This window comes from Polypterus senegalus, chromosome 9 (assembly GCF_016835505.1).
Source record: "Polypterus senegalus isolate Bchr_013 chromosome 9, ASM1683550v1, whole genome shotgun sequence".
In the NCBI taxonomy this organism is placed as follows: domain Eukaryota; kingdom Metazoa; phylum Chordata; class Cladistia; order Polypteriformes; family Polypteridae; genus Polypterus; species Polypterus senegalus.
The window spans coordinates 41,894,488-41,910,338 of record NC_053162.1 but is presented as its reverse complement, the minus strand read 5'-3'; the positions used below and the strand labels follow the sequence as shown (position 1 = coordinate 41,910,338).

At 35.3% G+C, this 15,851-nt stretch overlaps 1 protein-coding gene across 3 annotated transcripts in view; it reads right to left on the bottom strand.

Moving 5' to 3' along the window:
• Positions 1 to 10,282, bottom strand: part of bbs2 (Bardet-Biedl syndrome 2) — a 33,574-nt gene extending 23,292 nt beyond the window's left edge. Inside the window, exons 1-8 of one of the 3 annotated variants that reach the window (XM_039762992.1) lie at positions 10,059 to 10,282; positions 6,194 to 6,318; positions 4,319 to 4,546; positions 3,639 to 3,764; positions 1,270 to 1,332; positions 947 to 1,024; positions 254 to 358; positions 40 to 126 (exon numbers count right to left, since the gene is read on the bottom strand). In XM_039762992.1, coding sequence (XP_039618926.1) covers positions 40 to 126; positions 254 to 358; positions 947 to 1,024; positions 1,270 to 1,332; positions 3,639 to 3,764; positions 4,319 to 4,546; positions 6,194 to 6,310 — 804 coding nt within the window. In that variant the 5' untranslated portion in view covers positions 6,311 to 6,318; positions 10,059 to 10,282. Of the gene's footprint in view, positions 1 to 39; positions 127 to 253; positions 359 to 946; positions 1,025 to 1,269; positions 1,333 to 3,638; positions 3,765 to 4,318; positions 4,547 to 6,193; positions 6,319 to 6,741; positions 6,920 to 9,908; positions 9,994 to 10,058 lie in introns of those variants that run through there. The other 2 variants (XM_039762991.1, XM_039762993.1) reach the window with 2 other exon arrangements.
• Positions 10,283 to 15,851: the final 5,569 nt, after the last annotated feature.

The following is a 15,851-nucleotide window of genomic DNA, read 5'->3' as shown; positions in this document are numbered from 1 at the left end:
GGTGAAAGTTATTCTGCAAGCTTTGAAAGATCAAGTTACCTTTCCATTAGACCATCCTGTAATCAGCTCACAAACACCATCTGAATTTAAGTCAAATGCATGGATGCTCACTGCATGGTTTTTAGACTGTTGAATGAATAAAAAGAGAGACATTAGGAAGTGGGGTTCCATGAAAAGCTTGAGAGGGCGTAATGACAACAGTAAGGAACATATTGTTATCCAAGTAAATTTCGACTACAGAGAGTTAATATACCTTAATCCTCCAGTAGCGAGCAGTCCTGTCATACACTCCCACTGTTCCATTAGCTAATGCATATCCGAAACGACTGCCATGCATGTGACATAAAGCTGTCACTGTCTTAAAGAAACATAAAACAAAAGTATTAATCGCACTTTTAGGGGAAAAATATCAATCATTGACATCTTGGTAACAAAACAAAAGATGGTTAAACTCGATTCACTTTTTTATTTTTGTACAGTTCTCTTCATTGAGTCCAGGCTCAAAGCACTGTAACAAGTTCACAAGTAAATGTGACTATAAACTTTACAAATTAAATAATGAATACACATAAAGACACATAAGAGAAGAAAAAGCAGTTCAACCCAGATTAATATAAATGGGACATGACAATATCTATACATTTACAAAACTGTTGAACTATGATCAGGCCAGGTGTGTAAAAAAAAAAAAAATATGGATAATAATCAGTGATGTACCTAAAAAAAATCACTATCATCTTTATATATATATATGATTTATCATATACTCTATCATAAGACACTTCAAATTATTTACTTGTAGTTAAGACTGTATATTTGCAACTGGTGAAAATAAATCCTGTTCTATTAATCAGAAGCATTTCCAACTGAAAATCAATGACACTTCTAATTTTGAGAACAAGCTTTAACAGATTGGTACATTTTTAAAAAAATAATAATTAACTACCTCTGTTTCTGTCATTTCGGCCAATATTTCATCTTCCTTAAAAACCCTGATATCAAAGTCCTCTGAGCCAACCAGGAGCTATAAATAAGTATAAAAAAAGAGAATAAGTTTACTGAGTAGCTTAGAAAAAACTAATTACAAAACAAGACAACACATTTGTATTGCCAAAACACAATACTGTCAAGTACAATTTACCAGTTTTAGCCATGGCTAAAATATTTATTTAAACAATAACCATGCATTTAACATTTGTATTTCTTCAGTGTTCTTACACATGACATAATGTGAACGAGCTACATAAAATATATTATTGATTTTCTTACTTCATTTTTCCCATCACCATTGAAATCACAAAGCACTAGCGATCGAACATTATCCCCAGTAACCTGAAAAACAGAAGACAATAATGTAAATAATGTTCTTTTATAGTATGTGGCACTACTGCTCGACATTTTACATAATTTAGGGGAACATTTAGAGAGTAACCCATCAATTCCTCCATTACTGATCATGCTTACTCCAATTTTAAGACAGTGCCCCTGCATGGGACAACTGTATTTTTTTTTAACTTAGATAACAACTTTATATCTCTCTATTATAAAAAAAAAAATCCTGGGAGAGAAAGACAGAAGACGAGACATGATCTTCACGTGAAGACACTTAAAAGACCCGCGAGACGAAAGAGATTGGCCACGGAGCGTCTTGCGGGGACCTTAAACATGAGACTTTGTGCCAAGAGATTGACCCAGGACCGTCTCGCAATGAAGTAGAATATGAGATTCTTGCAAGACACACCCTACTTACAATCAATATCAAATAAGACCACGGGCAGCAAAACTCTCAATCGTGTAAAGGTGTTGAGCACACACAGATCCAGGGCTCTCAGTGCATATAAAGCGTATAAGGACAATACGTTATAGATGAAACGTCGAAGACTAAGCGAAGAAGAAAGCAGCGCGGAGAAAAGAGACTCAAAAGCGTTGGAGAGAAAAATGAGCAAAAATGAAAAAGAATAATCAAGGTGCAAATTCAGAAAATAAGGAAAGTAATAATCAGCTCGGAACAAGTGGATGCTGACCAATTGGGCTCAGAATTAAAAGACAGAGAGTAAAAGACAAAGTAGAAATAAATAAAAACTTTCACAAACGTTTGCACTATACACATGCAGAGCAGGTTAGAGATTATGAAAGCAGTGGAATTTGAAAGGCTCCAAAAAAAAAGTTGGCACAATACAAATGCAGAGAAAGTTATAGAATATGAAAGTAGGACAATTAGAAAGTATAAAAAAAAGAAAGTAAAGATCGCAGTAGCGCAAACAAACAGAAATTATTACTCGAAAAAGGGAAAATAATCACCACTTACCAGGTGTCACTGAAAAAAAAAGCAGGACAAAGCAAGGCCAGAAATAAAAGACAGAGTAGAAAACAAAGTAAAACGTCATAAAGAGGTTAAAAAACAAGGGGACCAAACACATGCAGAGCTGGTTAGAGACAATGAAAGCAGAAAAAAATGACAGTGTCAAGACAAAGAAAGTAAACATCGCATTACCGCAGAAAAAGAGAAATTATTACTTGGAGAAAAAGAGATCGAATATATGGACACAGGTGATATGTCAGAAGTATGTAAATATTGTCAGGCTTTGAAGTTTATGTCAGAGAATTTCAAAAATGTGGTTTACCTCACATGCATTTATTGGTTACTTTGCAAAAAAAATTATTAACTGCTGATGATGTGGATCGTTTTGTCTGTGCTGAAATTCCAAACAGAGAAACCTATCCTGAATTATGGTACAAAGTCATTAAACACATCTCACTGACCTCATTAAAAAGATTCAGCATATTGGGACTGGAAAGATTCAAAATATTGTTTTTACAGAAGTTCTGAAATAAAAGTGAAACTAAAGAAATAGCAACAATTCAAAGAAAAAAAAAATCTTAAAAATGTGTATCCGGAAAACCAAACACTGGGGTTAGCGAGTGAAGCCCCCTAGTATTTATTAGAAAGAAATGAGAAGCAAAATGCAGTCCCCATATGTTCAGAAAAAACTATATAATGAATACAAATTTAGAAAGAGCAAATAATCAATGTTACATGAAAGAGGAAACACAACATACACTTCTTACACTCCACGCAAAGAAAGACTTAATTGCTAATACACAAAGCAAATTGTGTAAAGGTGATCCACATTTGATTGCTTTAGGGGTCTGACTAAGTTAAGTCAAACTTGTTTTAAACAAGGCTGCTCAGACTCATCTCTGGAGGTAGGTCTTAGGTTGGTATTTACCACTGAACTCTGGAAAAACAAAACCCAGACTGCATGGACCTGCATTATGACACGGTACAGAGAATATACTGACATATTTTTCTCCACAACATGTTGGTATGCCCCTTTTTAATATATAACTGAAGTCTGAAACTTCACCAGGACAGTAGTATAGAGAATTTTGTTACCATGTGCAGATGTAAAGATGTCCAAGTCTAAACACAAAATAACAAATATATAATATAACAAAACCAGAACAATGCACATAAACAGGTGACCACACTACATGACAAATCAGTCGGACTAGTTTTTAACAAAGTTATGTCAAACCAGTACAATAATTATTTTATGACTTAAACAATGAAGAATGTTTGCTTTTCAGTTATTCAAACTGACATATTTGACTTTGCACAATTTCCTAAAACTTACAGTCCAGAAGGTATCATTTCCTTCATAATTAAATCCTTGCAGAGCACAGTTTCCACCAATGATTGCAAGTGGCGTAGAAATGTCTCCTAATTTTCCAAGCACAACAGCATTGGCTCCGTCAGAAACCTAAACAAAGTTAACAAATTAGTCTAACAGAAGCCCATAGTTTATATATCCACGCTTTAATTCCCTTAACATTAAAAATTTGAGTTTTTGATGATTACAAAAAACGTAACATTTATACATCAATTCTCCTTGATCATTCTTTATGGCAAAATTAAGAAAAAATCAATATAAACAGTGTAAATTTAATAATTTGACTTCAGCTAAAAACATAAAATGTACTCTGAACACATTTTCATTTAAATAATGAAAATTAAAGAACAATAAAACATACAAGATTTCAAATACAAAAGAGGGATGACCATTCAGTTCATCAAGTGTGTTTATCCAATAGTTAATATACGTTGTGCCAAAATCTCATACAGACACTTTTTACAAGTTATCAGTTTCTCCCTGTAACTATATGATTCGGCACTTAGTTCTAAATTTCACTGTCCCATTGTGTGAAAAAGGGCAACCCAATTTCAATCTCAGATACAGTTCATCTGGATTTTTGCCAGTCTTTGAGTGGGTGCATCATTATTTAACTGAATGTAGTTAAACTATTTTATAATTACCTCTCTGTAGAAAATATCTGCATTATTATGAACATCATATGCAAGTAAATTAGTCTGTGTTCCAACTACCAAGGAATCATAATTGTGTTGTGGATTTAATATTCCTGCAGTGAGACAGCTGACAGCTTGGTTTATGTTAAGAAGGGAAACATCAGTGTCCTGGCTACTTGGATTCAGTCGAAGAGATGAAAGCCGCTGACTACGAGAGTGCGGATTGTGGATAAAAACCTGTTTGAAAGGAGAAAAGCAAACAATTAGATATCAGCTATACAACAGCAGAAAACTAACAGCATAGCCACCGTGCTGAACAGTTGATCACTGAAGCCAAGTGGCACTCGTACGCCCAGATTTGTTTGTCTGCTTTTTTTTTATATTATTCTTAAGGAATGAACAACGAATGAAATGATTCAGCAAAGTAAAATGCACTTAATGTTTTAAGAGTATATTTGGCTGAAGCAAAATACAAAAATGAGACCTTGTCTACAGTTAATATACAACTGTGACATAGCTTTAAAAAACTGCGTTGTTGGTACATTTTGTTTTGTTACATAAAACAAAACAAAAGGCAGAAATAAGGCAGTATTTAATACCCACCACAGACTGTTTTAAATGTCTTAGTGTGCACTGTGAAACAAAGATGATGCACAAAAAATATTGGGAAAGTACAGTTCTGAGTAGCAGAAATGACACACAGTGTGATAACACTGGATATGTCCCGTTGTCAGAATGCTAAACACTCACTCCATAAGTATACCAAATACTGTATCAAATACCAAAAATAAGATGTGTCACAGAGAGAAAAAGCAACAAAAACGTATAGCATACAAGACAACTTGTTAGCATCTTCAAGCAGATTTGCAATGAATTACTGAGGCTGAAGTTTTTTTTTTTTTTATATATATATATATTTATTAACCCCTGAGAGAAAATTGTTCCCAGAGATCGTAAAAAATGTACGTTTCCCTGAATGCTAAATATAACATCTGTAAATAAAGAGAATCCTGAAAAGAAAGCCATAGGGTTCCACTCCAGTTCTCTCTTAATAAACCCCTACCCCTTTTCAAATCCAAACTTCACCATCACCCCCCCCTAATAATACACATGTACAGGTGATGTTACTCTAATAATAATAACACTATTTTCAGAAATTTTGGAAAGCAACCAGAATGTCATTTTAGACAGAAGAATATGTTTGAACATATCCATTTTGCCAAAACAGGACTGAAAGTATAAATTTTAATCTCTACACTGAAACAGAAACACAACTACAGCCAATCTTAAAAAGAAATCTATAACAAAGTATATTATGGATTAATTTTGCAAATTCAAAAGGCTAATATACAGTAGCATTCAGATAGCAATTACACAATATTGTTATTTAAAGACAAAATTAAACTGACACACAAATTGGAAAATATGGGATAAAGACTACATTAGCTTTGCATATTTTGAACTAAAAGCAGTTTGTAAATGAATATGCTCCATATTTTATTTTCTCAAAATAAAGAATTTTAACATTTTAAACCAGAGCAATATAGCTGGAACTATGGAACTAATCCATCTCTATCTGCATTGACTGTGAAAAGAATATAATAATACTTTTTTCCATATAATTGCATTTTCATATCTCATTAGTAAGACTTACTGTTTAGCACACAATAATTTTAAATTCTTAATTTCATGCTGTGCTGTATATATATGTGTGAAACTAAAAAATACTGTTCTTACTGTTATGCAAGAAATACTAATGGGTGTTTAATTTTTGTTTTATCCAAAATCATTTGTTTTTGGGTCTACATCTGCTCCTATATCAGGAAAGAAAAAAGTAAGAAACACTGTTTCTAAATTAAAACACTTTTTAAACTTAATTCCTACCTTTCCTGCTTGTGTGGCAGCCGTCAAGCAAGGATGGACTCCATCAAATTTCCCAACAGTCACCATACGAGGGTTAATTCTATGGTTCAGCTTGAGTGTAAAAACTGGAACAAGCATGATTACACCTATTTAAAATGGAGAGGGAATAAATAAACCATGGAAATATGTTTCCATTTTCAGAAAATAAATAGAAAAAGTTAAGAGAGACAATCCACTAAAAATATAACAGGAATGCATAGGCGCCTTTTGTTATGCATGCTATTCTTTATTCTCTTCATATCAGAGAATATCATAAAAATAAATATGCAAACATTTAATAAACACTTCTGTTAGCAGGCAGCAATTACAGGCAAGGATAAGTTTAAAGATAATTCTGTTATTTAAAATAGAGAACAGATCTTAATACTCAGACTGTTAACATTTTTTTCTCTTAAGTTTGGCTCTTCATCCAAAAGATAAGCACAGAGTTTGTACTAATAAAGGCAGATGCCATTCTTAGTGCTAAGGCCCCAAAGTGACAAGGAATAATTTCCCAACCCAGTCACTACCTGTGTGGAATTTTCACATTTTCTTCATGTCTGTATTTGTTTTCCTCCCAAACACCAAAGATGTGCAAGTTGGGTTTACTGTTATCTCTGATTTGATCTGCAGTGACTCGATGTGGATGTGCATCACAGTGCACTTTGATGGCTGATGTCCCATACACGGATGGCTCCAGCCCTGGGACAGAACCTGTCTGGGTGAGCCGTGGTTTTGCACAGAAAAAGAAGTAATTTGAGAGATAAAAAGTCCACCTCTATAGTTTTTTTTTTTTTTCAACAAAATAGACATGTAGCTTACAATTTGACAAGATAACCTCATTTTATCAAGTATAATAGCACCATTATGTGAAGAAAAAGATTATGTCAGAGATGAATATCTTCAGATACATTCATCTGAACTTGTCATGCTCTAACAAAGAAATCTGAGTAACTTCCAAATGCTCTCTTAGCAATAATTCATATTGAGTGGTGTTTCCGTGCTGCAACTGTTCATAGTCATAATAATGCAGTATGTGATTTAATTATGTATATTTACACCTATGCATGTGTCAATGTCAGCTATCAGGTCCCCAAAAATAAATCTGAAGAACATTTTAATGCTCTATATCTAGCAAATCACTTTTCAAAATTTTGGCTAATTGTTAATATAGACATAAAACTTTAGTAGTTCCAGATTTCTCACTGCCAGAAACACATACCACACCATCACACACAATCTGTTTTATTTAGAATACTTTTTAAAAGTCAAGTGTTGATGATACAGAGCTTTGATTAAAGTAATACCTTTTGAATCTTAATTAAAACTAATATTACATAAACACCTAGTAGTATGCTACACATGTATGTCACTTTATACACAAAAACAACTTGTCCTAATAATTTTAATGTAATTTAGGTATATAATTACGTACACAAAGTATATGACATGTCCTCACATAACTCGAGAAGGCAATTCCCTGCAAATTCATGGCTTCATTGACAGTGGTATCTTGTATAGAGACAATGATATCTAAAGTAGGTAGCTCCTAAGTGTGTGTATACTCAAAGGAGTGTGGGCAAAACTAAAGATTAAAAGTCTTTGAAGACGGCGTAGTAATGGGCACAAGAAGCACAGTCTTAAGTGTATCAAGTACAGCAACAGTATCATGGGGAAAAGAAGAATGGACCAGCGCAGTTCGGAAGAAGGCATATCAGAATGTTGGAAGGAAGTGTGCAGTACCACAAAGCACAACAATAGCTACCAACAAGCCAACTTTGCTCCTCTCTGTTCAAAAACAAAGGCAGTGCTGTCATGGTGGGCTAAGGAACACAAACACTGAATACTGAGGACCTAAAAAAAATCTCATCTAATAAATCCCAGGTCCAAGTAATGGCCAAAAAAAAAACCCATAATAACATGAAATTATAAAGCTCAAGGAGAACAAAGTATACTGGTGGTAGTTTTGTAATGGTGTGGCATGTGTTTTTCTAATGCATTGGGTAACCCAATATAAGTACGTACAAAGACATCTCATTAAGTGTATCCCTACTTATCTACAGATTTTTTTTTTCCCAATCAGTACTCCATGCCCCTAAACCTGGGAAAGTCCTGTACTAATTTTCAAAGCACAATAGTGAATTCATCTTAATGCATTAGCCTGCCAAAGTAAAGATCTCAATCCAAAACAGAATTTGTGAAAAGGTGCTATTCTGTGTATTGACCCAGCACTACTGTATATGAGATGCACTATACAAGACATTGGTCAGCACCCTTGTGTCATACTTTCAACTCATTACTATGCCCATGATACAACAACTTCAAACTGTTCAGAGATTTAAGGAGAGACCAACTCAGTATTCAATACGAATACCTAAAAAGTGTGCCACTTAACTATCCAGTGGGTAACGAAACCTCTTCAGAAAAAAGCATCAGCTGCATCGGACTAATTTACTGTGTTGTCAATTGCATCGGTTCATGTTATGACAGTGAATTAGAAATACTCAGGGCTGTAAACCCATTCAGAAAGGAAGTTCAATCAACTAGTGATATGTTTTTTGGTGATCAAATGTTTACTTAACAAGATTCAATTAAAGCAGAATTACCTAATTATCAAATAGCAATAAAACAAAACACCAAAAAATACAAAATGAACAGCACCCACCCCTGACGATATTATAAATGTCACCCGTACTATCCATCCAATATCCAACCCGCTATATCCTAATTACAGGGTCAAGGGGGTCTGCTGGAGCCAATCCCAGACAACACAGGGCGCTGCAAGGCAGGAAACAAACCCCGGGCAGGGCGCCAGCCCACTGCAGGTCACGCACACACACACTAGGGACAATTTATGAACGCCAAAGCAACTAACCTGCATTTTTTGGACTGTGGGAGAACACCAGAGCACACGAGGCAGACACGGGAAGAACACGCAAACTCTCCAAACTGCGGGGCAGCAGCGCTACACACTGCGCCACCCTACACCCGTACTAAAAATATAAAATTCCAAAATCACTCCACCTCCCCTAAATAAATAAAAATAACACATACTCGGATGTCTATGACTGTGCAGAATAGTACTTCAGAAGCGTATTTATACGTTCAGTAAAAAACGGTAGTTTGGTCTGTGATTGAAAAACCGGTTAGAATGAAAACAAGCAGCGTGCGACGTCTTAACTATTCAAATGTATTATTCGCATTCGATGGGTAGTTCATTACAGTGAACTGCAGTTAGTCTAAACAGCTACGTTGCTTTTTATGACCTACAATGTAGTCAAGATTCAGCGACGACTCTTAATTCTTTTAGCCTGGAGTCTAATCGGATTTGGGAAATAAATTCTCTCGTTGCTTAGCAACAAGAAACGTTTTGAAAGCGCCTCTAATTAATCCCGCTTTACTTTTCGCGCTGTCGTGACAGCAGCATTCTGTGCACAGTAGTTGCTTGTGCATTTTCCACATTTCTTATATTATAGTTACCGTTTTTTTTTTCTTCTTATGTATTGCGAGTTGCTTCAAAAATGTTTAAAGCTTTGCGGTTTATAAACCACTCTTCTTCTTAAGCGTCCTAGGAACGTACCTCCCACAAGTAATACAAAATGTAAACGGTACACGGTGCAGACTATAGTGTAATTATACCAAGACTGCAAACGTTATTACACTTTAAACGTCAAGGAAGCGACAAACCAAGTCTTACCAATTCCTACTCTTCTCTTGTGTTACCGTTCTAGGAGCTCGAAACGGCAGCAGGCCTTGAGCATGCGCGCTACCAGTTCCCAAGTCACGCCCTCCCAATAGAGGGGCGGTGAACGTTGCTCAGTCAGTCTACTCGCCGCGCCGCGCTTACCTTGTTTGAGTGTAGATGAGCTTGTGTCTTTTTTTTGGTAGTCAATAAGACGACAGAGGGACTAGAAATCAATGATTTGGAAGAGAACATATATTTTTCATTTTTTACTATTCGCTTCTTCATCAGTTCAATTGTATCCGCAAATGGACGAATGGACTTCTGATTGAAGTGCACTAGCAACAACATGATTCGCTGAAGTCGACTTTGATTGACAGTTACCCTGCCCTTAGACCCGCCCATAAGCACTCCTGTCAACAGTAGCTGTTTGAGATCTCAAGCCTCACTGGGTTTCCAGTTCATTGGAATCTCTGGTGTACTTCCTACGCCCTAATGACGTGCGTATTGTTTTGATAGACGATTTTAAACAAAACTACTTGTGAGTGAGCACCGATGTGTTTCAGTGTATCCAATCAGTTAATCCATCAATCAATGCTTTAGTGTCGTATATACATAGTGCAGTGTACAAGTAGAATGAAATTCGTTTTTGAGTGTCTACCTCGCAGAATACAATAATCGACTAACAATTAATGGTACAATTAACAGTTATGCAATACAACAATACAGAACAATAAATACAACAAAATGCTGTGTAATAGCCAACAACATACAGAACAGCCTGGAAAAGTAAAAATGAGGTAGAATAGTGTAGTAGAATAAAGTGACCAATGTTGTTAAATGAGGAAGTGTAATCACTGTAGCAGCTTAGGAATAAAGTGACAGTTCTGATTCAGTAATATTAATAAAGTGCAGAACGGATAATCTAAAACAGTGCATACAATAAATAGCTGACAGATAACTAATAGGTCTTGGACTTGGAAATACAGTAAGTGACATTGCAAGATAGTGCAAAATACAGGATGTAAATCACAGCTTAAGCAATGAATTTTGTATTACAATTGAGAATATTTAGATTTTTAAACATTTATTTTGAAGCACACATTTTAATATTTAGTATTCTTGCTTATTATGTACTTCTATTTCATGAAGTAAGTCATTACATTAGAGTGTCTTAGGCCAATTCTGACTTTCATATACTGTAGCACCTGAAATTCTGAATAATATCACAAAGCTCAAAATAATTTACATCGTTTACAGACAGTAAAATCAGTGGGAATGTTCACCTACGTATAAGTCAGGAGAGTACAAAATGCCTCCCCTTATGATAAAAGCAGTTTTAGAATACTGTAGAGAAAAAAGGAGGATTCATTAGGAACTGAATTTCTCTATCAAGCAACTCCAATGTCAGAGAGAAGAGTCTGACAAAATGTTAGTCATGGCCATGTTCTTGTGTGCTGTTGGATGACTCTTGGGCTTTTGTCGTTATTCCAGTTGGGCCCTCAAACACCTCACAGGTGATTTTTTTACAGATTTCTTTCTGTTTGATACTTTGTTTCTTTTCCTTTCAATTTTCTTCAGCAAATTTTTTAACTTTGTAACTAAACTGTGTTGTTTTGTTTATCATGGCCATCTGTGTAGAGCTGTAGGCCATCTTGATGGCCATATTCAGTACTAGATTTAAAAAAAAAAGTACAGAAACTCTAATGAGTAAGGGGAAATAAAGAGAAGTTCATTTTTATTTTCATTATTAACCTTTGTTTGGACCATTTATGAGGTCAAATAATACTCATCAAACTAGTAAATTTAATATTTCCATTATAAAGGGCTCAAGCCATGGATGTAACCAACTGTAAGGTGCTTTATTACTTTTTCTTATATAAATTATGTAAACACAGACAAGAGAGAGAGAGAGATAAAAATGTATACTAAGAGAGAGAAAAAAAATTCAGACATGAGCGTCAGTAGGCTTTGTGTGCTAGGAACAAAGTTACCTAAACTATTCTATAACATTTCAGTAATTATTTACTGTTCTGATGCTGATCTTTCTGATCATAAATAGGTCATTACGATAGCAATTGACAAGAAGAATTCATAATTAATTGTAGAATTGCAGTATTTGAGGGTTCCTCTAGAGTGCCTCTTTCTCTTGTTTAATTTGTCTCAAAAACTAACCAGCACATCGTCATTTCATAACAGGCTTAAGTTTTGAGTTTGGTATTTTTCCATTCTGCTGTTTTAGCTCACACACATATAGACAGACGCACACCCATCATCAAGATATCAATATTTTAGGTATCGGGGACACTAAAACATCGATATCCATCAAAAACTGGAGAACAAAATTTTTGAAGAATCTAAAGCTTCTACTCCTCCCCAATAGATGATAGGCTATGGTGAAGGAGGATGCAAAACAATAAAGAATATTTACTTGTTAACACCTGAATATTTACTGGTCCTAACTACAAATAGCATAGAGGGTTAATACATAAGGGTAAATCAAAAAAGTAAAGACAATTTGAAAATTACATGGTAGCTAATAACAGACAGAAGCTGACACAATACAAAACATTCACAATGGCTTATGGGTACCTCAAACACGCACAGCACAGCATTCTGCCATTAGTCTAGTTGAAGCCAACGTCATATGAACATATCTTTTCAGTTGTGTGATGCACCATCTGTTGGAATGACAAATGTAATGCATTTTATTACTAAAAATGTCCGTGATGCTCCATCTTTTTGAAAAGCAGAGATACAGCATCCAGACAGACACACAGTCATCTACCCTTTTAAGGTGGATGTTATTCATTCATCATTATTATCTAATTTTAACTTGTTTTTTTCTTTCTTGTAACTATTTCTTTGACATCTTGTAAAGTACTTTAAGCTACATACTAATAATGTGCTATAGAAATAAATGTTGATGTTCTGAACTGAGTTGAAAAATCTTAATTTCAGCAACAAAAACAGAATAAATCAATTTGTAAAATAGAATAATAAAATAGCAAAGTCTCAACAGTCAAAATCTGGCAGTTATAGAAAGCAGAGTGTATTCTCAGACTGGACGTATCCATGACATTCTCAATTCCACTTGTTCCATCTGGTCATTGGTTCAAAAGTTCAAGGATAAAAAGCAACCTGTTCAAATACTCCTTCATACCAGCTACCATGAATGAGTTCAGGTTTACATCCACAGACTTAAATCATGGGATGAGTTTTTACCATTTGCATCAATTGGTAGTCAAATCTTAACATTTCACTTTTATATGTAATATATATGATCTAATAGTACACCATAATTATTATGGTCAATGCTATATTTTATTTACTTATACTACATTTATGTTTGATGGCTGTGTTCTGTTGTTTTAATGTTAAATAGTGGCCTCGACAAAACAAAATTGAACTAAAATATTTTCTTAGTTAAAGTATTTTTTCACATAACTGGTTATTTGTCAATTACATTTTTTGTATTTCATTTTTATACAGGGTCCCAAAAAATTAAGAAACTGCTGTAGGGTGTATACCTGTGTACATTTGTGCCCTATGACTGGAGTTCAAATTGAGGTTGTTCTCAACCAGATGCAGGTAGGATAGTCCCTGGCAGCCATGTATAAAAATATTTAAAAACTAATATAATGGCTTTCTGATATATTGAAGTACTAGGTTGTTGTACCGTGTTAGCCATTATGAATGTAGAGAAAAGCCAAGCAAAATGACACCTTTTATTTTAACTAAAAGATTACAATATGCAAGCTTTCCAGGCAACTCAGGCCCCTTACATCTTACATCTTGCCTGAAGAAGGGGCCCGAGTTGCCTCGAAAGCTTGCATATTGTAATCTTTTTAGTTAGCCAATAAAAGGTGTCATTTTGCTTGATATATTGAATAAATTGTTTATTAACATATTAAAACTAACTTTCTTAGGATGTTTCACAAAGCGAGAATAGCTACTGTAATGTTTTTATTTACTCTTCGGGATAAATGAAGTCATCTATCTATCTATCTATCTATCTATCTATCTATCTATCTATCTATCTATCTATCTATCTATCTATCTATCTATCTAATACAAGATGTTATGCTAAGAAAATTACCGTTATTAAAATCAAGGGCAAATGTGTGCGTGATAAGAAAATTGAATTAGTAGATATACAATCGTTATTATTATCACGTTTTTCCGAATATGTTTTAACAGGAGTAGCACGAATGCACACGCACAAAACTTGGAGGGAGTCCCGTGACTTGTAGCCAAGTAAAGTGCCTTGCCGAAACGTGACGTAACTCCGAGCTGCGCACGACTGCAACAACAAAAAAGCGTCTGTAAACAGCATCGAGCCGTGTGCAAAATTACTTCCATTGTTCTCAATCAAATTTTCAGAAAGCGATTTTTCCAACTAACCAGGCCGGAGAATATCGCTGCACAATCTGATGAAACCCTGGAACCAAACCTGGGCGGAATGCACAGATTTTTTTTTACAAACAATTGGTAGCACTGTGAATGTACACTGCAGTGCTGCAGTCAGTTTATTTTATTCTCCTTATAATTTTTTCACTAAAGGATCCAATGAACCGATAAAATCTAGTAGTTTTTCGTCCTCTATGCAGGAGGCAGGTTCCGTGAGGAAGAGGCGCTAACTACTGCGCCATCTGTGTCTAATTCAGAACAGTTGTACTAGAAACTGAATATTCTGTAATTTATAGAACAATAAAGTGTATACAATTATGAGCCCCGTGCATTTATTTCTGACTGCGTTAAAGAAACACTGTAACTGATCAAGCTAATCGAGCACAACTACTAATCACCCTCCATACGGGAGCAGCTCGAGCATTTGCACGCGTCACTTAAGCAGATTCCTTCCAGGCATCCAGTGTTGCGCATGCACCCGGCACCCTATCCATACTGAAGTGTACAAAGGCTGAACTCAGCGTGAATCAGCGCTTAGTTCCGAGTGCACAACCACGTGGGCGGGCACTCAAGTAGGGAGGGGGTGTTTCCCAAGACCGCTCGCGAGTGCCGTGCGATTTGGTCACCGCCCCGAGTTTGAGTGTCGTGTGCAGTAGTTTGAGGTCACGCCAGTCAGTCAGGGGAATTAATGTACAGTACTGTAGTTTCGAAAGGGTGTGACAGCGGTAATGGTTTTAATAACATTTCCAGTTGCATTTGTTTTATTTACGTATAAAATACATTTAAAATATTTTTAAACCATGAATGCACATAATTGATAGCAGGACAGGTTCATGCCATCTGCGAAACATGAACTGGATCAACAGATTAAAACATGAGAACAATTTTGACGAGAATAGGGCATTTATCCTGGTCTGCCCCGTTCACCTAATAGTGCCATAATGACATCAACGCGAATTTTGAAATTAACCTAAGGACTTATTGGCAAACTAACGCGAATTTCTTGCATTAGTAGCTAATTATCATAGTTTCCCAACAGAACTGTTGAAAAGTTATGTTGAAATATTTTATGTTCTACTTAACTTGCTTAACTGAAATTCACAGAAAGAGAGAAAAAAGAACAAATCTTTTAAACCGGTCGAAATGATCTTTGCATCGGTATTATGTTTAATAAAGAAGAAGTGGCATGGTGGTTCAGGGGTTAGCACAGCTAACAGTAATTCCTGCGTTTGAGTTCAGATTCTGGTCCTGGTCCAGTCACCATCTGTGTGAAGTTTCCATCATCTCTCCATTCCTTTGTGTTTTTTCTTATCCTATTGAGTATACTGATGTTTTTCACTCACATTGTAAAAATGAGCATGCTAAGTTAATTGGTAACTCATGACTGGCACTATGTGGGGGTGTTCAATGTCCTCTTGGTTTCTGGCTTGCTTCCATCTGAACATGGGAACCTCAGATTGGTTTTAACAGATTTAAACAGTGGTTGGTTAGGAGGATATATGATAACAGTAATGCCAGTGGTTCAAATTATGATTCTATAGTTACTCT